Source organism: Clinocottus analis, unplaced genomic scaffold (genome assembly GCF_023055335.1).
Source record: "Clinocottus analis isolate CAN_PGR_092001 unplaced genomic scaffold, fCliAna1.0.p SCAF_24, whole genome shotgun sequence".
NCBI classification, from domain to species: Eukaryota; Metazoa; Chordata; class Actinopteri; order Perciformes; family Cottidae; genus Clinocottus; species Clinocottus analis.
Window position 1 is genome coordinate 6,772,118 of NW_027175976.1, and position 24,474 is coordinate 6,796,591.

Below are 24,474 nucleotides of genomic sequence, written 5' to 3' on the forward strand. Positions count from 1 at the left end.
GGGGGGGCGGGGCGGGAGGGGAGGGGGGCGGGGCATCGAGGGAAAAGTGGATCGAGCGCCCGTGGTGTTTTAATTATTCCAGTATTTATAATGTAACGAGCTACTGTTTTTCTACGGTCTGTTTGTGATGCCGGTGGACACGAGGCGCGCGGGGAGAGACTTCTGTCCGCATGGAGAAGTTTTTTTTGTGTTTTTTTTTTTTTTTAGTGTCCATTACGTCGTGCCGGCGGTGGGAGTCTCTCGCCGTGTGTCTCTGCCTGTGGGGCAGGCCCTAGAGCATGTGAAAACAGAAACACCGTCATAACGCTGCTGTCACTCACTTGAAATCCTCACATTGACGTTTTCCATCCTTCATTTGTCCGTTTGGTTTTTTTTTGTTGTCGTTGTTTTTTTTAACTTGACTTGAAATTCGACATCGTTCTCGCGCCGCGTAACCTTCACGGCCTGAAGCTGCGTGAAGTCAGCGTACAGTGTCAAGAAGCGTGGACCGAGCGGGAGTTTGCTTCCTCTCGCTCGGACGCCACCGGGGTGCGTTCAGCAACGCAAACGCATCAAACCGATGACCGTCTTCCGTATCAGTGGACTGGTGATGGTCCAGGAGGTGTTCGTACTTTCATTGTTTGAGCTCGTGGATCTCGCAGTATTTCAGATGCTGCTGAACAAAACTGTCCAGTAAATTCTCAACACGGTAGAAATACCAGAAGATATATTAATCTTCTCATCTGACTGCGCGTAAGATAATATGTCGTCATATTTCTCCAAATGAACTGCCAAAGTAACACTTCCTGACACCAGTTTCAGACATTTCTGTATTTGCGTCACATGGGAAAGTGTCCTAATCTCCGACTCTCCCCTTCTGCCGTGAACGCAGCATGCTGACATTGAAGCTTTAACACGCTGAATGTCATCATCGCTGATGCAGCACATTAAATGTTTGACCTGTAAATATTGACCTTTAATACGGAGAGAGGGCGGTATCCTCTCCGGGATCGGACTCCCGGCGCTGAACCGCGGTTGGTTCCTTCCTCCACGCACACTGTGAAGATTATATTTATTCCAATAGCGACGCGAATATACGGACATTTACGCTTCGACATCTGCATCAGACGATTCAGAAGTCTTTTATTTTCCCCTCAGTTCTTTCTTATCGATGCATTTTCTCACAATCGCATCGCTTTGTACTTCCACTCGTTTTGTTTCCCCGCTGATGGTCGTTCCATCTACTTGTCTTTACACGTGAAAACTAAACCAAGAAGCACATTCTTCCACGTCTGTGGCCTGACAGTGGAGGAGCTTTAACGTGGCAATGAAATCCACTCGCAGAGACTTTATGTTGTATAAAAAAGGCAATATTACAGATCCAAAAAGAAACGTGACAGAAGGCCAATCACAAAAATCCGTCCGCTGCTTCAGCACCACGGACAGCGCCGCGGACGCATCGACGCGTCTCGGCCGCTGGCATCCGAGAGAAACGGTCAAAGTTGTAGATTCAAACCTCCGATAACGGATCAATGAGTCCAGCAGAAGACGAGACAAACTAAACTAAACTCCTCCTCTGCCTGTCTTTACTCATTGAACACAATAAAAGCAGAAGACGCTCACTCTGATGGATTAACTCAAGTGACTTTCAAAGTGTTTCTTTGCCTGCAATGATTCATTCTTGACCTTGAATAATCACCACGAGGTCATTTTTAGTGGCTTTTCTGGAGCTTTCTAATCACGTAAGAGCTCCTAAAAGGACTTTGTGGTGAGATTGTGTGCTATGAGCTAATAAACACTGTCAGGAAATAGAAAGAAATGATGTGTTTTTTTTTAATGTACTTGTTCCCATTCCCATGTTTGTACTGTTTGCTTTGTAATGTGTGTATTTTCTCAGAGCAAAGTGGTGCATTTGATGCTTTTGTCACGCGTCCCACACGTGACTGGACTGTTTTGAAGTTCAAGTCATGGCGCGTGGTCGTCAGCAGAGCTGCAGGCGTTGCTGTCACATGACCTTTGTCCGGCGTTGGCCCGAGGTTCACCAAGGTCTTTTTGAAATGTTGCAACCTTTTCCAGATGAACTGTTTCTCAACACCTGCAGGATGGAAACTCCTCTCATTTGTTTTCTCAACATCAGCCGAACCATCAACGAAACACTGAAACTGCAGCTTATTAAAACAGAACATGTGGGTTTAGTTTTTCTTTTCTGTGAAAGTGATTGGACGTCACCCTTGTGACTTATCATTTTATGATGTCTGTCTTGCTATTTTTAAAGTGAAATATATAACGATTATAGCAACAATATTTATTTATATTTATATCATTTCTGTTGTATGTTATGGAACAGTAAAAATATGATTGTGAGATAAAGCCTTCTCTTGTGCTCCTTTTGGTGTGTCTGTGTGTGTGTCTGTGTGTGTGTGTGTGTGTGTGTGTGTGTGTGTGTGTGTGTGTGTGTGTGGAAACTCCCTCAACACCTTGTTTGGTGCTGTTTTTTGCAAAAGGAAATTAATTCATGCCCCCTCATTTATGCAAATGTCCTTACCTTATAGCTCAACCTTGTGTGTGTATATATATATATATATATATATATATATATATATATATATATATATATATATATATATATATATATATATAAACAAGCTTTTACATAATATTATAAGCAAGTTAAATCATTTAAACTATTTCATGAGTTGATTGGTCTCAAATACAAAGGGTCTCATGTATTTTATGTTTTAGATAAAAAAAATATTTACCACACAATGTATAATGTCAAGATTTGGCATTTCTATGGCCACTAATAAATATACAATTCAACATGCCTTTAAACTAAATTAATGTGAACCAAATTCATGAATATGTAAATACAAATGCATAATGTTAAGTGATGAATAATAAAATGTAAACACAAAATAATGCTGAATTATTTCATACTGACACATTTGTGTATAAAAGTCCCCCAAAATACATAGATGAGACATTATGAAATAACATTCACTGGATTTAAATACATTTTGACGAATTAAACAGCAGAAGTGAGAATAGAAATAATCATAATCCAGGATAAGTTTGCATGATGTGCATCTGAATGCACATTTCCCAAACGTGATAAATTATATATGCAATAAATAAAACATGTTTCCACACTTGCAGCAGCAGAACCACTTTAATTTGATTGACATATTCTTTGTTCCATAGTTTAAAAGTCTCAACATAGAAGAACAAAACCACACTTTTATCTCGATAATGTCTTCATTCCAGATGTAACTTCAGGTTATGGTTTATACATGTTCGTTACGTCAATGAGGCTGGTGAAGATGTGAGCACGTGCTGTAATGAACCAAAACAATAACAAAACATAAAATAACTAGACACATAAAAATCATTAAGTTCAATTACACCATGCAAAGAAAAGTCTTCCTCACTACCGATGAAGAGCCAGGTCTAAATCAGAGGCTGTGTGTTTAAAACTCTCTACTTTCATATATATATATATATATATATATATATATATATATATATATATATAGTGAACTATGTGTTCAAGCAGCCCATCAGGACTTTCAGTGTGTACTCAACATACTTTACAGGCTGACAGTACTGAGAACGATCTCTAAATATTAAGTGTTTTGTTATGTATTATGTATGCCAAGCAACGACAAAAAACAAGGCGCAGGAGACGCTGTCATCAAATCGCCTTCGTGAATGGGCTTAAAACAACACGCTGTGGTGTAAGCGGGCTGCTAGTCTGGAGGAGCGGGAACACAAACACGCAGTGAAGCTCAAGCTGTGGAAGGCGGGTCACGTCGGATCATTCCCTTGAGAAAGAGAGGCAGGACAGCTGATCCCTGACCAGCTCTGATGGAGACATTCATCACAGTTTGACCATTCTTGTGTTCAGCCGGTGTCAGACTGGGTTCGGCTGACACACGCGGACGCTATTATTGCTTAATTAGAAACACGGCCTGTATGTCAACGCGAAACGAAGCCCACATCTCAGCCAAACCCGCCGGCACCGGCACAGCCGGACTCCCCTCTCAGCTGCTCAGCAGCACGATGATGTAGATGAGCAGCAGGCAGATGAGGATGAGGGTGAAGTTGACGAAGAGCTCCTGCAGGTTCCTCTTGACCTGCGGGTTCACCTCGATCTGAGACGCGCGGCGGATGGCCGACTTGGTCATGTGCTGGACGCGCTCCATGGAGGCGGCGGACCGGTTAGATCTTGATCGGCCGGGTGGCGAGAGGAGGGAGTCGGGTCAGGCTGCCGGAGCCTGTCTGGGGCCGAGCGGGGCGGGGCCGAGCCGGTCAGCGCTGTGCTTGAGGAGGGGAGATGAGTTCAGGTCAGTCCTGCAGTGACACAACAAACACAGAGGCCTTCGTCTCTGGGCTTCTCCCCGCTGCTGGAGAAAAAAAATAATAGAGCAAGAGGAAAAGGTCAAAGACATGGATCGCTGTTCGCGCCTCGCTTTGCCGTTGCGCTTTGAAAGATGAAAACACGAAAGGCAAAAGCGCTGCGACGCCCTCGACCGGGTGGGGAGTCCTGGTCGAGGCCTCGCGCGACCTTCTCCGTATCACACGGTGTGAAGATAAGAGAGCAGCTCAGAGGCGTCGAGTCAGACTGGAGGAGCAGCAATATGCCACCGACAAGGTGGTGCCAAGAAAAGACATGAACCTGAACGCACCGTATAACACATTTTAAATAGGATAAACTAATGGATATACAATAACCACTGACAGCAGTCACAAAGGGGCGATTATAATGATGAATACACGTTGAAGCCCTCTAAAATCTTGCTTATAAAAACCCAAACATAACATATTCATGACTAGAAAATCCACAATCAGATTAAAGTATTAAAGTGTTATCTGCTGACTAAGTTGTTCGGTCAAAGGTTTGCCCAAAATGAGCGTGTCGAATGAATAAAAGACGAAAAAAACACTAAATGAGCTCTCCGCTGAATCCCTTCTGTCGTGTGATGCGTGGACTTTCCCGAGGTCAAGGTCACCTTGACGAGGTGACCTTGGGCCTTTGCATCAGCGGCTCCCCGTGAACGCTGAAACGCCTCAACCCCTCAACCCCTCGTGCGTCGGCTCTGCCAAGTGTTGGGCTATTTTTAACCCAGATTAAAAGTCCTGCCGGCGGCCCCCGCTGTGTTTTCTTGTAATACAGAAGCGGAGCAGCTCTGGACTCCTGCAGCCACGTCGTTTTGGAGACGTCCGATGTTCGGCTGGTGATCTGCGCAGCACATCCTGCGAGCTGAGGTTCGCCCCGAGGGCGGCGGCGGAAACAAAGCGGCCGCTTTGTGCTGCCACGTTTTCTTTCACCGTACCATTAAACACACTTGCATCCTTGTTTTCCTCCTCCTTGTTTACTTCGCTGCAGTGTGGGACCGGCAGCAGATCACGGGAGTCTACACCGACAAATCAACACTTCTATTTTTGTCATTTCACTTCGGTAACTTTCACCCGTAATCTGCTTCTGAGTCAGTGCTTATCGCTTGACGTGTTAGCACCTTAACACACACACACACACACACTTGGGAATAGCACCATCAGTCGGCTCCTCGACCTCTTGACCTGACTGAAGTGTCGGCTCTGACAGCAGGAGCTTTGTGAGGTTTGATTCCTGAGCCCTGAAGACTGAAACAGATGCGAGAAAGCGTGCTGCGGTTTGAAATAACGCCTTCGATTGAATACACTCAGCGGCTTCGTTTAGATTGAATTGAAGAGATGAAGCTGGAGGGACTGAAGCAGAGACAGGTGAAACATTCAGGGTATAGGTGTGATGATGAAGTAAACTTTAATAGGAATCAAGCTTCAGGAAATAAGGCCACTGAAGGTTTGTTGTCTCAAGATTAAAGAGCACTTTATCTCGCGACTGAGTTTAATTTGTCTTTTTATACGTTTAAAAAATCCCTATCAGAGTTTTTATTACATCACACCCCTGTTTTCTCTCCTAGTGGCCATTCGATGAACTCCAGCTGTGGCGGCTTGCCCGTCCTCGGCCTCCACGCAGGCTCACTCTGGACCTAAACCCATCCCAGTAATCCCGGTCTCAGGCAACACTTCAGGTCATAAATGGAGCTTTCATTCGTCCTGCCAACACTTTGACCTTCGACACGTTGCCCTCAGATTACGGCGGTCTCTCGCGTGTGGGCCTCTGCCGCTCGACGCCGTGGGACTGACGCCATGTGAGCGACTGGTGCTCCGCCTTATCCCCCGCTTGTCTGTACACATCATTATGCGCCGAGTGCCGACTGTCAGTCATTTTCATGCCAGAAGACGGGCTGTAATCCCTTATTTCCACAAAAGGGAAGTTAAATGTTGACAGGAAATACACCCAGGCTTTCTTCTGTCGGCGGGTTAATGACACACGCAGCTCCACAATCCACCGCCAACCTTTCTTTTCTTTCTTTTTTCCCTGTCATCACTTACTCCAATTCCTCGATATCAACCCATTTCCGTTATAAATAGCTGCCGCATATCGCTTGCAACTCGTGGCACATCGTCTGAGAGAATGATCAAGGAGCAAAATGTAGGTCGGACAGATGCATGCTGGTCCGTTATCAGAAGTGAGACGTGGTCAGCCGCACCCATTAAGTTATTTTTGTGACTTTATTCCCGCGGAGAGAAGATGCAGAAGATGCTACTTGCCGCTTGCTTTATTTTTGTTTCCCTTTTACATGTTTTATTTATAACTAGGTTTGTTTACCTCCAAGAGAGGCCACCATGAAGTAGAGGAAAGCAAATCGGTCGCCAGGATGGAAGAGTCCAAACACATCGAGGTCAACTCTGACTCTCATAAAATCATCTCCACAAGTTTCGCTTCCGCTGAAGCAGATCTGATCAATCACCATTAAGACGCGAGCCGTCATATCAGACCTGATTGATTACGCGAGGTAAAGTTAAACTGTAGACTCGATGCTCCTCAGCGCTCTAATATCACATCATGTGCTTTGGAGATGAAGGTTTATCCCTCTGGGAGGTTCAGTCAAGTTTCCATCCCCTCCTCCTCCTCCTCTTCCTCCGCTCAGAGCTCTATGTGAACATTAAACAATGACTGTTTCATCAGAAGACCACATTCCTCCAGTTTCTCAGTGTATCTTAACATCCAGCTCACTGTTACCCTCACATACAGATCAATGACGTCTCCATACACCAGCTGATAATAAACAAGTGACTGGCTTAAACATGCTCCCTGAGCCACGGCGTCATGGTCATTGAATCCACTAGAAAGGACAACACTTCATGCTTTCTCGCGACTCGTCCTCCGCTGTCATCGCTATCGTCCACGTCTGCTGTTGTCAAATGAAATGAGGAACAACAAAAAGCCGGAGCTGCTGTTTCTGTGGAGGATGCTGGATCTTACCTTTCAGATGGGAACAGAGCTGGTTGGAGTTTGAGAGAGAAATGTCAGATATGCAGCGCTCTGCGGGGCTGTAAACACAGCGAGGGAGAGAGAGAGGGAGAGAGAGAGAGAAAGAGAGAGAGAGAGAGAGAGAGAGAGAGAGGCAGGACATCCTAGAAAAGATTTCTGGAGCCATGTGAGGACCATGTGAGTTATACGCGCTGTAGCACATTTAAAAAGCTCAAAGTTGATCAACCAGGTTCCTGAGACCCGTAAAAGGTCTAAATGCACTTTAAATAATGTCAAATCATTCACAAATATTATTCGACATCGTATGACTGCGTTCAACAGATTGTTTTTGGGCATTTTTCACTCATCGAGCCCGGGGGGTTCGAGCGGAGCTTCGTAGAAACTAACTCACTAAAAATGCAGCGTTCAACTCAAAAAGGGCCACATCTTGTTGTTGTTTTAAAAAAAATGTCCATTTTCATCAGACATCATTTCCCAAAAGCCCAGAACCTTTGACTGTAGACACATTTACAGTGAACAAAGTTGCCATGAGCTCAAGCAAATGGAGCAACCGACACAGTTATCATGACACATTCAATCAATAAAACTGTATTGCTGGTATTATAGTACAAATGATTCCTGATACAAAGTGCTTTTGCAGACACTGATTTACGAGCTGATGCATCGTGAGCAACCAGGAAGCACTCGTGGGATTCATTTCCATGCGCTCGTCCTCCTCTTTGCACTTCCTGTTGCTGAGCATCCTGGACGTGATGGACGCGTTTCCAGAGGCCAGCTCGAAGTTTGGCCTCCGATCAAACATGGTGGCCGCACTCCTCTATTGTCTTCATTATCCTGATAGGCAGCTGATACGCGCGGCGAGCAGCTGATGGCGCCTCTAAATATACAGCTCGGCCAGGACCACGCAGGCAAAGAGTCTGGGATTTGATCCTCTGGGATGCGATGTTGTTGAAGCGGCGGTGACAAAATCATTTCCCAAATAGCCGTGTTTTCTAAATGCGTCTCGTGAAAGTAAAAATCCATGTCACAACACCCAGAAATCTGTTATTTTTGCTGCCGGTGGAGAATAAATAATAGATGTGTCTGCTTGTTTGGTGGAGTTCAAGAGCACCGACTTCTTGTGTCAGCTTATCCCATCGGCTCCTTTTTAAGATTTAAGATGATTTCTTCCTGCCATCCTTCAACCTGAAGGAAGTCATAGCTGAAGTATGACTTGTGACATACCAACTGATATCATTATGGATAGAATAATAACTTTGTTTACCATGCCATAAAGGCAAAGACTGCGACAAAACCAAACAAACAAAAAGAACTGCATGAAAGTACATAAAAGGACGACATCACTTCGAAGCAATTCCATAAAAATGGGGTTTCAGAAGTGATTAAAAACATAATTTTTTACAGCATATCGGTGAACGCATGTTATTTCGGGTGAAACGACTAACTCCGGCTCTTTGGCAGAGTTCATGTGTGGCGTCCTGGACAGCATCCTTCACTTGGACGGAATCAAAAGAGACAAGCCCTTTTAAAAGAAAGAAAAAGTGGAAAAAAAAAGCCAGGGAAAAGTAAAAATAACCCCCCCTGCCGCGGCCCAGAAAGCTTTGCATCTGCCTTAAAAGGCGACCGTGCGTGTAAACAGGCTGCGTGTCTCGTACCGGGCCGGTCAGCTCGGTTGCTGCTCGGCTGCAATAATCACAGACATGTCTGCCGGCCTCCCCTCACGACGACCGGACGTCTCCAGAGATAAGACGAAGCCGCTGGTCGTCCCTCTGGGAAGTCTGAGGAGAGGACAGGCGAGTGCGTTCAGGAAAAACAGACCCCCAAAACACATGACGTGGGAAGGAAGGATAAAGTTTGTGAGTTATTAGCAGGAGAATCAGAAAAAGCATGTTCCCGATGTTTACACAACGACAGATCCGTTTGAAAAGAAAACGGCATAAACAAAAGGCCTGCTGTTATGACAGTTGCTCAGGATTCATCCCTCTGGAGGAGATTACAGTGTTTCCAAGTTGTGTATCAGTACCTTGATGAAGTTCGTCTACCTTATTCCCTCAAGCAAATGGAGAACGTCTGTGTGAAGTGACAAAGTGCTTTTCAGGCCTTTTCATTAGAAAGGAAAATACGGATCATCCCAGAGGGTTCAAGGTGCTCTTTTAAGACTCAACTTTGTGATGTGATGACGTCAGACATGCACGGCGGTATCCAGAAATGCTCGGCTCAAACAAAGCGACTATTGGAAAGGACATCTCTCGACAATCTGATATAGATTTTGTGTTTCCTGCGTTTGCTTGTAGCCACGCGAGCGGCCTCTCTCTCTGTGGAGGCTCTGTCTGTCAGCGTGCTAGCGCGTTAGCATGTTAGCATGCGGAACAATGTGTGATCTTTGACAAACTCGGGTCGATATTGCAACAAAAAAAAAACTGCCTCCGCTGTCAGAACTCTATCCGATGATGCATCGACACAAACAAACTGCGTTTTTTTTTTTTTTATTTCCAGCTGAAATGTTGAAAAAAAATGTTCCACAACGTTTTTTGGTGGGTTTTTTTTTTCATTCGTCCCAGGAGCAGTCGAGCTCTGAAGCCTTACATGGTGAAACCCCAGACTCCCAGAGAGGGAGAGAGAGAGAGAGGGAGAAAGAGGAGGAGGTCCTCATGAAACGTGTGATGGACGTCCACACACAGAGGCTGAATATGACGCCGCGTGGGTCATGACAATGCCACGGACACTTGGCGACGCAGCGGGAATGTCTGACAGAAGGAAGTGTCGAGGATGTGTTCACTTCCAGAGGCCGCTGTCCCGAGCCCGCCGCCTCTCCTCTCGTCCTCCGACTGACACCAGCATTACGTTGTAATTCGACGGCACGAGAGCCGACGACACCGGCGCTCATCGCGCTTTTAAACCCCTCTTTGTCGCTTTGTTGATGTAATTGTCGCGTACTGCCGGCGGCGCGGGGGAGAAAGAGGCCGAGGCAGTGAGATAGGCGATGAGAGAGAGAGAGAGAGAGAGAGGAAGGGCACTTTCGGGGTGAGGAGGGGAGGGTGGGGGGTTTACCCCATCAGCTGTGTTTACTCTGGAGGACTTACTGCTGCTGTTGGCAGCTTCACACACATTCTCGCCTTCCCTTTCTCTCTCTCTCTCTCCCTCTGTTCTCCAGATATAGCCAGCTATGCGGAGAAGCCCTCAACCAGCCTTCCCCCCCCCATAGAGGTTTCACGGGTTCATCTGATATGGGCTTTTTTTGAAGCACAACCCCCGAAACCATTCCCCTCTGAAACTACCTCTAATGACGTTAAAGAGTTTGCCAATAGGATTTTGAAAAGATTCAATTTGGAGAAATCTAATTTCGAGACTCTGGCGGGTGAAAGGGTCCTTAAGGCAGCGGAGGACTGGTGTTATTCAACATTGCAGACGGGTTAGAGCCTTTCCCGTCCCAGGGGGTAAATATGAAGCAGAAGAAATTGTTTGATGTACAGTTCAAACCTCTAAGTGACACGCGGAGCTCTGGTTTTAGCTTCGTTAAAACGGATAATTAAGAGTTAGGAAACGCTAATGCACTGAACATAATGTGATTATGCAGATGAAACACAGGCCACATACACCGTAATCTGATTTTAATGAGTTCTATGGGTTGTTAAAGTCCTGTGGTTTTTCACTTTTGCCCATATTTAGGTCACAGATTAGAATTCAAAGTGTTCAAAACCAGAAGAACAGACTCTCAGGTTTCTGTGTTCAGAGGAAACCGTGAGTGACTTGATTGGTTGTAACATGAAGGAAGTGGAGCGGGGGCAGTCTTCATACTCTTCATCACTCTTATGGTACCTCAGTGGGTCGTCACAAAGGTGTAACCTCCAATAAAAGACATTCAGAGTGTATTATTATGAGGAAAAACATGTGTTTTGTTGTGATGAAGGCCAAGGGTTGGCCTTACATCCACTCTCATTTCATATTATTTCATAAACGGGCTCTTTATCTCGGCCGAAGCCTTACTCGAGGCCTTTTTCAGGGCGCGACCATGCATGGTGGCTGGAGAAGTCGAATGTTACATCCCGGAGGTATTCAGACTTAATCCCATAACTCTCTGCGTCCATGCTGATGAGGTTGCTGCTGGGAAGATGCTCCGCTCTTCTCAGGAAGTGAAGAGTTTCCTCCTCGGGGATCAAAAAAAAACAACATAAGGTCCCCGGTTACTGAACATGGCCACAGCTGCCAGTGCTCCCAATATGCAATAACACCGAAACAAACACTTTAAAACACAGACTCAATCGGATATCAACAAAATGCTGCACACTGTCTGAGGCGTCCATCTTTAACATCTCCTGAAATAATCTACTACCATAAATCAAACGCACCCAACCCCGAATGAAACGACACAAATCCTCAATAGTTTGCCTCCCCGTGCCATTTTTAATCCAACACACTTGATGCTGAATCTCGAATGACCGCTAACCCATCCTGCTTATGTACCACAATAGCTGCAAGTCATCACAGCAGGCTTCTGTTGTAACTCTAATCCCGGCATGCGTGTTCGTACTTCTTCAATAAAGCCGCATAAAAACAATGCGCAGCCGGGCGTCTGGAAATAAAACCCCTCGCAAATCTGCAGCACCTGATGGCTGTCTGCAAGCAGCGCCTCCAAACGATGGCGTTCCCCAGAGATGCCCGGCAAACAATCACTCAAAGACAAAATGCCTCTGGACACCCGGCATCCAAAAATAACCTCAATCCAGTGCACGAGGATCCTTAAACACACTTGTCATTCCTCTGGAAATAGAAAGCCAAATCTGCTGTGTGACATTTGTAACAATGCACATGACTTGGAGCAAACGCGCATACATAATCTATAACTTAGAGATGGTTCTGTGGCGCTCAGAGAGGGGAACAACAGGAGGTGCGTTGTGGATGATGAAGCGTCGCTAAATGTCCTTTTCGCCGGCCGCCGTTGGCGCTCACTCGGCATTCTTTCCACGGTGTCGTCCATATTGTGTCATCACATGGAGGCTTTAGACAGAGTCACAAAGGAGTGGACAGCCTGTGGTGAACTGGCCTCTGGTGGGAGTCCTGGAAAAAAAAAAGCTTTCAGTGTAATTAAGATGCAGCAGTGGAGGTCAACAACAGCTTCGCAGTCAGAGAGTTATTTTACGACTTTAATGTAAATGCATGGGGACCGACTCCCCGACCCATTTACGACTTGGCAAAAAGAAGTGGGTTAGATATTTGGTATGTGGTTTTATTTTTAGGGCTTTCATCATAATCATCTTATCTTAACAGATACACCTGAGATTTGCTTTTGATGTAAGAGAAAAGAAAGTTAGAAAGTCAGACAGACAGCAAATAGTGTCTCTTTCCAAGTATTGCCGTGTATTCCCTCTCCTCCTACATGGATTTATGGACTTGTGAGAAGTTGGGCTCACTTAAATAACTCTCACTCTGCTGCAACAGAAAGAAATACAGTGCTGATCTTGTACGTGTCTTTTGAATGTCTCTCAAATAATCCCACTCTCTTTTGTCATGAAATCAATATCACTCATCTCGCCACGGCTTCAGTCACCGAGAGAGCTCTGATGTGACGATGAAGTCGTCCGAATGGCGGTGATTGGCTGTTGAGGCCAACTTGGAGGGTTGTGATTGGAGGCCGAGGTATCTTTGATATACAGACGAGTTGGATGAGAGCAGTGGAAAAAGAACAGCTCTATTTATAAAGGCCCGTTGCACTGCAGAGGGTCATCTGTTTCCCTCACAGGGACACAGGCCGCCTTGTGCCGCTTCCAGGAACTCCTTCACAGCATCTCATCTGGTCGACCGTCTCTACCTGGGTCCTCATTTTTAATATATGTGTTTATAAGAAGCGCATAACCGCGATTTATGAGTGTTAGAGCCTCGTCTGCCGAGCTCATAGAAGCAGTTTACACAAACTGAGCTGCACCCGATGAAAGCAGAAGCTGCTCTCAGCCAAACCTCCACGTCTCTGCGTCGTGAACAGAGTCTTGTTTCTACTCTTAACTCGTGGAGTTATATTAAAGACATGTTTTTGAAATTATTTCTGATCACTTCGCAGATCATGAGTGTCATTAAATATGCAGTTTCCAACAGACGCACGGTGCTTTGTTTTTCTTGAATGAATCGTGAATTCCACCATAAGAGTGATGCCATATTTTGTCTAATAAAGCAGATGTTGTAAGAAGTAGAGTTTGCAAAAAAAAGTTTGCAATCTGGAGTATTTGACGAACAGGTATTTGAATATCACAAACAGCTCCACCTTCGCCATTGATATCTGACGCTATTAAAGGTCTGTTGACGTCTGTGATGTTGAAACAGTAACGTAGCAACGACAGCAGCGTCAAAGTATTTCATTACATCATACTCAATTACACAAATACTAAATAATCTCTTCTGAATAAGACACATCCTCATTAGGTAACATCATTGTACTTTAGTTCATGCAGCTGCCGATGTACATGTTTGCATTTGGACATTTCAACTGATGTTTCATGCAACGTTACATGTCTGGTGTTGGTTGCGTCATCATGAGCCACGCTGCAGGGCGAGGGCGCCACCCTGTGGACAACATGAAGACTTTGCTGTTGCAGTCAAACACTGACCCTGTTTATTACAGTTGTTTTCGATTGCGCAAGGACAGTGCGCACATCTGGAGTCACATGTGCAAAACTCTAACTACAGTCTGCACTAGCAACAGTCACCTGAGCTCAACAGTTCACATCACCTGCAAAACTCAGTCCAAGCAACACAACTCTCAACACATGGCTCAACACACGCTGCAGTGCAGCCCAACACTGTGCACAACCCTCACTGAGACAACACACACTGTCACTCAGAACACACTGAGAGGAAACACACGAGCATCAAACACCAACACGGAAAATACAAACATCATCTTTACAGTTTGAACTAGTTCAGTGACTTCATACAAAATATTTTCTTCAAAGAAAAGAGTGACATTCTTTCCAAAATGAGTCTTTCTGAGCTCTATATATACTTATATACTGTAATATATATATATATATATATATATATATATATATATACATATATATATATATATATATATATATATATATATATATATATATATATATATATATATATATATATATATGTGTGTGTGTGTGTGTGTGTGTGTGTGTGTGTGTGTGTGTGTGTGTGTGTGTGTAGCCTTCCAGCTGAAGTTGCAATCAGCAGTGTTTAAAGGCACGAGGCTGAAATCTATTGTTTTGAATGTGTGGTTCACAGTTTTGACAGCAGTGTGTCAGCATTTGAACAAAGTGCTGTAAATCCACAGTGTTGTGCAGGTTGTGGTTAAAGTCACGGGATAAGTGTGTAGAGTTTTGAAAACTGTGTTCAAGCAATGAAAAACCAACTAGAGTTTGGTCCCCATGAACTGCTGCTGAGCAGACTGGAGTCAGAGTTTTGCACATGTGACTCCAGTTGTGCCGGCTGTCGTTTAGCAATCGGAAAACACTGTAAATTGAGAAAAGTGTCACCAGCGCCGCCGCTCCCATAAAGCGCACTACGCGCAGTGCGCAGGGCACCAGGCCTGGAGGGGGGCACCAAAAAATATGCACCAAAAAATCCTCATAGTTATAACAATTATAATGCCGATATTGTTTTATTATATACATATTGGGCACATATTAAGCACCTTAGGCAAAGAAACGGCGAGATGATGCCCGCGCGTCTCTTTCAGGTCAGTCCATCATTGTTAAATACGGGAAATGTGCGCTGCTAATGTAATGCTTATGCACACACCTGGAACTAGCTGACGTTATTACTAATGTTAGCAGGGCTCTGACGTCGCCAAATACGCGCCTCGCGCCGGACAGCTCCAGTCGCGGGACTGGAGCTGTCCGGCGCGAGGCGCGTATTTCAATCACAGCCTTTTTTTTTTAAATTTGTGTCCGTGAAAAGAGAAACATATGACAGTGAAGTGTAATCTGTGCCCTTGAGCCTGGCGCCTGACTCCCTGTGACAGTTGCCTCTGCACAGTGAGCAAGTGGTTCAAAACTAAAGCTCATTAAAACACACCTGCGTTCAACAATGGGGCAGGACGTCTACTGTCACCAGCATCAATGGTGAAGTGGGTCAGAAGCTCAAATGATGAGCTAATTAGTGATTTTGCAGCAAAGAAATGCAAACGAGGAGAGAGGAGTCGAGGGAAGGGGTCAATGAGACATCCTCTTTTTAATGGGGAGCGTCCTTAAGGGAGCGTCCTTAAGGGAACGAGATATATTTAATAGTTGTAATTGCTCAAAGTGACAGCCACAAATAGCACCGGACATGTGATGGATCGTTTGTTCATATGTGATGTCCATCAGAATAAAACCCCAGATTTGACCTGTTGGTGCGTCCAGATACAAACACACAGAAACATACAAACTCTCTCTCTCTCTCTCTCTCTCACACACACACACACACACACACACACACACACACACACACACACACACACACACACACACACACACACACACACACACACACAAGGTCCGAATCCATCACCAGAAGAAGAATTAGCTGCAGGAGGATGTGAAACGTCATAAACTACATTTTCTCAGCGGCGTTAAGAGCCGCAGTGAGTTCTTTGTTCCTGTCGTTGATCACGAGACAGAAGGGGAAATATGGACCGAGGCTCCGGATTGATGAGCTTTCTGTGTTTATGTGCCTGTGCAGTTGTTGTGCTGTTACCATTCACGATGATGCAACTTTTATTTAAAGCCAGAATAAACAGCACTTTTTTTTTTTTTTCGAAAGCTCTCAGAAAACATGAAGAAACGGAAAGGACGGAAAATGGTGATTAAAAAACCAATGCAGTCTCTTTAACCTGAACCCCAATTGTTTAGGAGAGGAAGTGGTTTCCAAACATGCATGCTTTGAAGCCTGAAACACAGGTTACTTAAAAATGTAAATGCTCTGTGTTTGTGTGAATGTTGTGTGATGGTCAGGGTTATATTTTTAGTGACTGACGCAGTAAAGCCGTCTGAATATGACACTATCTTTGCTTTCTTTGTTCTGAGACAATGAAAGTAGATCGGGCCCCCTTGGATCACTTCCTTTAGAACCCATAAACACACACACACACACACACACACACACACACACACACACACACACACACGCACGCACACACACACACACGCACACATAAAGGAGGTGATGTCGCTGCTCTGACAGGAAATAACCTTGATAATGGAAAGCGGCTGCTCTTCTTTCTTTTTGTGTGTGATGAAGACGGGGATGAAGATGGCCGCCGTCTCCGCCATCTCGGTGCTGCTGCTCTGCTGCTCCGCCATCTCCTCCGCAGGTACGGCTCAATTCACGGACCCGCTCTCCTCCTTCCGCAGGGACACCGTGAGGATTTGAAGGATTTTAATCTGACTTGAATAGAAAAGCAGGAGATCTTCTTGAGTGTCAGAAGTAACTCACTTCCTGTCGCCGTTCTGATTCTTAGCATTTATTTTTAGACAATTTTTAAAAGCAAAACCTTTTCTTTTAGAGGAATAAAGCATGTTTAGTCTCTCTGGCCAACTCACAGTAGTAATTATATATTTTTTACTTCTACTTTTCAATCAAGGTGTCAAACTTTCTGTTATGTTCTTACAAATCTACAAACACAAATGTATTCTTTTTTCTTTTTTTTTTCCAAACAAACATGTACATTTATTTCAGAACAGTATTTCATTCACAGCTTTAAAAATGTAATATTTCCTAAAGCTATTGGAATGGAAACACCAACAATTACTTAAAAACAGGATTGTAACAGTTCAAAAAGCTAAAAAGATGTTTTTTTTAAAATATATATAAAGAAACCGTGATTTCCATTTATGCAAAATACACAAAAAAACTGTCCTATAAATTTGACTCTGTTAAGATGCTTGAAAAACCTAAAAACCCTGTTTTCTAAATCAATAAATTAAGAAATTGCTGTATCGTTACGGTCAGGTTTGAAGGTCCAATTCCCTGCTGAGGATCTGTAACGTGAAAAGGTTGCATATATTCATATCTGTGCACCGACTGCTCAGAAGTCATCGCATGGTCGTGCGGTCACGTCGGTCTGACATCAGGCTCCAGAGGACAAACAGGAAGCTTCAGTATAGAAGTGACCTCCTGCAGCACAGAAACCTGATTTCAACACCTCAGGGTGTATATATATACATGAACATACAGGAAACTATTCGGCATGAATGAAGCACAAATAGTCACGTTTGACACAGTGATGGTGTAGCATCTTGAGGAGGGATGGAGATAATGTTCAAATACACGATCATCTCATTTAAATCAGGTGAAACAGGTCAGATGTGTGACGGGTCTGTTTTAGAAAGTTTCACAATAAGAGTTGACGGACAATCTGTGGCGGAGCAATGAATCGGTCAAATATTTTTGAAAAGCTACCGCAGTTTATGTTTTTTTTTTTTCATGTGAATAGGAATGCATGTAGTCTAGTTGCTGCAGGTGTTTCTTAAATGTCAACGTTGATGTTTGGCCACTTTCGTGGTTGCAGCCTCTTAGCGGTAAGGACGTGGCGTCATCTTCTGTTTCCTGCTATCGATCAGCGGTTACGAAGCGGCCTCATTTAGTCATTTGGATCCAGACGTCCAGGTGTTAATCTGAGATATTTGAGTGTTCTCCAGAGATCCAGATGATAAGTCCCGGGTGGTTCTGGGACTTTGAGAGGTCCCATTATCCCCAGACAATAAAACATTTTAGTCGTGTCGCGTTAAAGCAATTAGTGATATCTTCAGTCATCTTTAAATTAATGGTGAAAGGTGATCAGTCCGTTATCTTTAAGGAGGAGGGAACAAGAAATGTCTTCGTGGTGGATATTGCACTTTGAGATATGAAGTCGAATTGGATCATCGAGCTGCTCTGAGTTGGATGGAGGAGGCAAAGTAACGGAAAGTAGAAAGTAGATGAGATCTTCAGATATGAGGAGGAATGGAGAGATCCCACCAGCCAATCAGAGGAGAGGATCGGGTTTGACAGAGTGCAACTGTTGTTCTGAAGAAGCCCACATGTTTCTGTTCAGGCGGGTGTGGAGGCAGAAATTACCGTCATTATATGATGAAGGGAAGCCTGTTGATTTGCCACATACATGGGGAAATATTGCCACGCCTGCTCGTCACACGGTGACTCATGTGAGCATTAGTTTCCTTTTTGGGTAACCGTCACAGAAGATATTCAGAAATGCAGACAAACTCTGGTCTGATCTTCACCTTTAACACAGAAAAACAGTTTGGGACACATAATGGGGGGCTCTTTTGCTGTGTGTGACAGGATACAACACACACACACACACACACACGCACGCACATGTCGTTCATCTTCAGTGCACTCTGCAGACTTTGCGATGACGTTCTCGACGCACTCAGGATGTGGGTTCACATCTCGAAGGCCTTCACTATTAGTTCTCGGAACGAGTGAGCTAATACGACGGTGAACTTGTCAAATGTGCCGTCCGATTCTCTGAGTGTCTTCTTCTCTCTTTCCGGTTCGCCAAAGATTCCAAGGAAGCGTGCGACTTGTACGCCACAATAGGCGCCGACTTCAGCGTGCCGATGGCCTCCAGGGTGGAGCGGACGTACAACCTGAAATGGTTGCACAACGATGTGGTCATCTTCTATCGAAAAGGGGAAGCCGTGATCAATGCGAAGAAGAGCGTTTTTGAAAATGGAAACCTGAAGCTGACCAACGTGGCGACGAGCGACGCCGGCAGCTACAGACCCGAGGTTTTTAGCAGCGACGGAAAAAAGAAAGGGGATTTTAAAGCCCAACATTTATGTGTCATGGGTAGGTCCCAACTACACGTGAGCAAACATGACATTTAAGTCACTTTTTGATCCTGTTCTTGTCTTCAAGTGTGTTGTGTTGTCATCATCCGAATCAGGAACACCATTTGGTTTCACACCAGGTCCTCTGTTGTCAAAGAAATGATAGTGTGTGTGTGTGTGTGTGTGTAATATTGAGCACCACTTTACATCCGGTCTCCTCCGCTCAGCCCCGGCCCCTCAGCCCTCGGTGAAGACTGACTGTCAAACAGATGTCCCGGACGTGGTGTTCACCTGCGATATTCAAGGAAAGGTGAGACACAAAAGTTCAATGTCTTTTTTTTTCCCATCATGGGGAGACGTGCGCAGGTCCTGCCAGGTTCCACTGAGTGTTTTCTGCTCCGTATTCCCACATGAAAAACCTCCTGATCCGCCCATTGATGACTCGTTCCCCCTCACCCCCCCCCCCCCTCCCACCTTCCAGCCGGTCAAGGATCTGCAGTTCACATGGCTGCAGAACAACAACGTGATGGAAAAGGAGAACGGTCAGACTCTGAAGATGAAGAAACCAGTCGATCAGGAGAAAACGCATCCCATCAGCTGCAAAGTTTACAACCTCGCCAACTCCATGACCAGTGCACCTGTTGCACACACCTGCATCATCACCAGTAAGCACCCAGAGGGATGAGCTCGTCTTTCAATGAACTCCGACATACTGTTTTGCTTGTGGGAAGTTGTTAGATGATGCTGTTTTCAGCCCAGTCATCCTTTCAAGCAAAACCAGTGAAAAAGCCCCAAATCAATACCCCGTTAATGTGTTTCTTCTCCTCCTCTTTCCCTCTCTAGCATCCATTTTCCTCAAAAAAATATGGGGAATTGACATCTGGATTGTGGGCGCTGGCGCAGGTATGTCTGCTCTCCGGTATCTTTTATCAGATTTTACGACTAAAAACACCATTCACACTGTGTATGTGTATATATGACCATGACCAGCTCAAAGTTCCTCACAGTAACTTAATGTCTATCGATGAGGCATTATTTTATTGGACATTTTGTCATTTCCGGCTGCCGTCAGAACATCTGGCCGCTCTGGCTCACTTGCACTTTTACTGTCGATTGGTGCGCATTGTCCCTGCAAAATGAAGGGAAATAAAAAGGAAATTAAAAGACACAAGTGCTGAATTCCCCAACGTCTGTCCGTCCTCGCCAGGTGTTGTTCTCCTGCTGATTATCGTCGTTATTGTCTGCTGCATCTGCACTAAGCGGAGGAAGCGCCTGCGACGGAAGGGTGAGGTTCTTGTGTGGATATAAAAACATGCGACGCCCGTCCCCTCATTGAGGAACTCCGCTGAACGTAACTGTTTCCTGACTCGGCAGAGGAGGGCGAGCTCCGTTTGGCGTGGACCAATGACCAGCAGCACGGTCATCCTCCAGATCAGCCTCTTCATCATCACACTCATCGTGCCCAGCAGCAGCAGCAGCAGCAGCAGAAGCAGCAGCAGCAGCAGCCGGCCGGCCACACCGGCCCTCGCCAGCAGCGCTCCAGACAGCAGCGCGAACGGCAGCGAGGCCCCGGGGCCCCGGAGCACGCCAACCAGTCCATCGCTCGCCCTCAGGCCGGCCCCCGAAGACCCGCACAGGTGGGAGGAGGTCCCATGTGGGCATGTGGGAGGAGCTATTCTCACCTGATGCGTCCCATCTGACCGCTCTGTTTCTTCCCCCCCCCCCCGTCCCCTTCTTCAGGCCCCGAGACCACCTGGTCAGATTGACGAAGAGCAGCCCCCTCCTCTTCCTCAGCCCAGGAAGAACGCTGCCAGGACACAAAGAGTGTGACGTCATGTGAGTGTTGGAGTCCAGAAAGTCTAACCGCGCCTGCTTTTCTTTGTTTATTCAATTTCTGGATTTTTTTTTCTTGAATTCTCTATGAATGTTTTTGACTCCGACAGAAAGATCAAAGACACTTTTCTCCTGTTGTTTATTTTTATGGGTTGATAATCTCTAAAGCAACGTAAAAGTTGACTGTGAATGATCACTTTATTATGACATGAGGAGAAATCTTAGACTCCCTACTACTAGTTTTTTTTTTGTCATCAAGATATTATATTTCCACTTTAACTATTAAATTGTCTCTAAATTCTCAAGATATTAAACTGCTATCTCGTTATTACAAATAAATCAAATAATTATCCCAAAACAAATATAACTTTTCTCCTCTTTTCCTCTTCCACGTTGTTCTGCTCTTATATGTTTTGTTGGAAGAAAGACTCATTAAATTAAATAATAATGATTCATAAATAAAAGGCAATAATAATAATACCGTAACCGTAATGAGGAGATCTTACGTTCATAATCTCAAAGTAGTTTTTGAACTTTTTCTTGGAACAGATAAGAAGAACGTTATTTGAAAGGTTTTCTTTCTGAGTCACATAATTTCTGTTTTACACAAACTCTTTTTTGTACATTTGCAGTTTTTTATCATCTCTTTTTTTGTATTTGTGTGTGAACTGGTGAATAAAAGGGAGAATTTATTACCAGAGACATTTTACATTTTCTTCACCCATCAAACTATATAATAATTACTCATTAATGCTTCATTTTTGTTAACTACAGGGTTGGCTCATGAAAGGACAGACATTAATCTAATTATGATGGGAACAAATGTAATGTATTCATAGGTTTATATGCAGTAAACATAAAAGGGATCATAAGATGCGTTTGCATTGTATCCATCAAAGTGTCTTCTTTTAATGTAAAAATGTAAATTCAAACTGCGTGCAGTGAAGTAAATGATGTTTATTCTGATAAAACATTAGCGAGGAACTTAATATTTTACACTGCGTCATCGTCATCTCTGCAGCTCGCTGTTTGTCAGTCTGAACGCTCAGAGCGATGCAGGCGAGTGTGTGTGTGTGTGTGTGTGTGTGTGTGTGTGTGTGTGTGTGTCACATACCCTGTGTCTTTTTGCTGAAAATGTGTTTGTGGTTAAGTGCGTTAAGCTGTTTGTGCAGAGCTACCGCCAAGTGCAAGATGATTATCTGGTGTGTGTGTGTGTGTGTGTGTGTGTGTGTGTGTGCGTGTGTGTGTGTGTGTGTGCGTGTGTGTGTCTGGTGGTTTTCCTGTACTTGCAGCTTAATTATGGCAAAAGTAATTTCCAAAATTGTACATCAAGGACAATGTTTGCAGCTGCAAGTGATTTCATTTTATTTGATCTGTCTTTATTTAAATGTGTTTTTGTGTGTCTGCTTTTCTTCTTGCTCATTGTGTTTGGCGGCTGATAATTTTCAGACACATTGTGCTGCTGCTGACTTGTTTTCACACCTTTTCCTTCCATCCATTCAACACATCAGCCAAAAACAACCGTGAATGTATTCTGCGTTAATTTATGCAAAGCATGGGGATAACATTATCACCCAGACTTGTAATACGTATGTACAATATGTTAGTGAGCTCTATCATTATCTTACTTTACTCTACTTATATGTTTTTTCTTCCTGTATAATTTGTATTGCCTTATCCGCCGAATTAATTTCCTTACATATATATATATATATATATATATACTCCTTAAATTACAGTTAAATTTGCTTTTCAAATAAGAAAATACTTGTTTTAATCCAACTCTGTATTTGTTGCCTTTAACACAGCATGCATGTATTTAATGATATTACATTGTTCATGTGATTAAACTTTACAAACATCCGCCCTAAGCAGGCATGTCAAGGATGCAAAATAAAACCATTGTTTCTGATTTTTAAGTGTTTAAGTCTGCACTGGCTCGTTTTGTCCACTAGGTGGTGCTGCAGCGTCATGGATTTGGCTCCGAGCAAGTGGAATGTACCAAATGTGTCAAGCTCATCAGCTTTCATGCAGTTTAGCTACATTAATTATTATTATTTTTATCTTTGGTTAAATATTAAATGCTCCTTTACATGTTATGACAATTCTCCAACCTCCAAACCTCTAAAAGCTCACGGGAATGTCCAAAAACATGAGTCCAAGAAGGTCATCCTCAAATCTTTAAAGATTAAATTCATTTTGCATGAATGTATACATAGAATTCAGCCTCATATTGATTTATTTCCTAAATCTGAACCTCCAATGTTATTTCTTTGAGGCCACCAGGTGGCGCTTTAGGTCCGTGTTTTCAACAATTCGTCATTTTATTGGCTTTTAAAGTGTTTAATCCAACTTTGACTTAGTTCACACGTTGATGCCTATTTTGTGATTCAAAGCATGAGCACAAAAGCTTCAAAATGAGTTCATGGGCGTGTTAAGTTTGTTAAAAGGCATTAAAATGCACCAAACTTTGCAGGATGGTCAAGTCTCATCCAACTTTTAAAAAGTTGCGTATTCCATAAAGTGAGGAGGAAAAGCCGTCAGATTTAACTCTGAAGTATGTTTCCCCTTCATGACTGAACTATCATCCACTTTATTATGTTTCTGTCGAGGAGCTAATTAAAGTCTAGATTCCATTTACGTTGAATGAATTTCTACGACTGCAAATACGAGCATGACTAGTTCAGATTGTACACTTCCCGGAGTGGAAAAAGAGGTTTCGGTGTTATCATCTGAAATGCGTCATATCTGAGGTGTCTGCTGGTGACTGGCTTGAAATTAAACTCGGTCTGTCCATTAAAACCAGATCCTGTGCCAAGAATCCAACCTGGTTAATGACTGACAGGAGAGGAGGGCAGTAAGATAACACTGTGTCCGGTGTGTGAGTGAGTGTGTGAGTGAGTGTGTGTCAGTTTGAACAGATGTTGTATGAGGAACAGACCCCACTGTGTTGAGACCACATACAGGGTCCACACTTGATTCCTTTCTGCCAATCACACACACACACACACTTTTAAAAATAGGATTGTCAAACATCACAGCAGATGCCCCATGAAGTTTTAACCTTTGACCTCTGGCTGTGAGGTGGCCTGCAGGGTGGCTCTGTGCAAACCGTTCCCACTGGACTGGACGTGTCAGCCTGGTTAAAGACTCGGCCTGCGGGATTCATGACAATCGTGGGTGTTGAAATATGATGAAAGGCAGTCCCTGAACCACAAATAGATCAATAAACAAGACGCATTGATTTGAAGTCCATGAAAGGAAGAATCCATCAACGAGGTGGTCAACGCTGACGGGTAATAAAGACTAATATCTGCACCATAAACCTTGAGACAGATTGATCTGGGAATCTCTCTCTCTCTCCACCTGGGACCTCCCCGCTCCTCCTCCAGACCGACACCTAACTTCCGGCCCCTCTCCCCCCCCCCCCCCCCCCATCAGCCCCTCTCTTCCACTCCCTCGCTATCAACCTCAAACCCTCCTCCTCGTGCACACGTTAAA

At 44.3% G+C, this 24,474-nt stretch overlaps 2 protein-coding genes across 2 annotated transcripts; one reads left to right on the forward strand and one right to left on the reverse strand.

Annotated features, from left to right (window-relative positions):
- Nucleotides 1-3,161: 3,161 nt before the first annotated feature.
- Nucleotides 3,162-7,393, reverse strand: LOC137794207 (cardiac phospholamban). The gene is made up of 2 exons (XM_068590895.1): nucleotides 7,352-7,393; nucleotides 3,162-4,382 (listed from the first exon to the last, which is right to left on the reverse strand). The coding sequence occupies exon 2, from the start codon at nucleotides 4,179-4,181 to the stop codon at nucleotides 4,020-4,022; it is 162 nt and encodes a 53-aa protein (XP_068446996.1). The 5' UTR covers nucleotides 4,182-4,382; nucleotides 7,352-7,393; the 3' UTR covers nucleotides 3,162-4,019.
- Nucleotides 7,394-16,573: 9,180 nt separating this feature from the next.
- On the forward strand, nucleotides 16,574-20,840 carry LOC137794309 (T-cell surface antigen CD2-like). Its single transcript, XM_068591061.1, has 7 exons — nucleotides 16,574-16,676; nucleotides 18,872-19,159; nucleotides 19,368-19,450; nucleotides 19,622-19,805; nucleotides 19,984-20,043; nucleotides 20,348-20,425; nucleotides 20,515-20,840. The coding sequence occupies exons 1-7, from the start codon at nucleotides 16,598-16,600 to the stop codon at nucleotides 20,838-20,840; spliced, it is 1,098 nt and encodes a 365-aa protein (XP_068447162.1). The 5' UTR covers nucleotides 16,574-16,597.
- The last annotated feature ends 3,634 nt before the right edge of the window (nucleotides 20,841-24,474 follow it).

What these genes read in the sequence shown, in the direction of transcription:
- LOC137794309 (XM_068591061.1), top strand. Translation starts at nt 16,598, where the DNA reads ATGAAGACGGGGATGAAGATGGCCGCCGTCTCCGCCATCTCGGTGCTG. An exon ending in ACACACCTGCATCATCACCA is followed by an intron (nt 19,806 to 19,983) that starts GTAAGCACCCAG and finishes TTCCCTCTCTAG; the next exon opens with CATCCATTTTCCTCAAAAAA. An exon ending in GATTGTGGGCGCTGGCGCAG is followed by an intron (nt 20,044 to 20,347) that starts GTATGTCTGCTC and finishes CGTCCTCGCCAG; the next exon opens with GTGTTGTTCTCCTGCTGATT.
- LOC137794207 (XM_068590895.1), bottom strand. Translation starts at nt 4,181, where the DNA reads ATGGAGCGCGTCCAGCACATGACCAAGTCGGCCATCCGCCGCGCGTCT.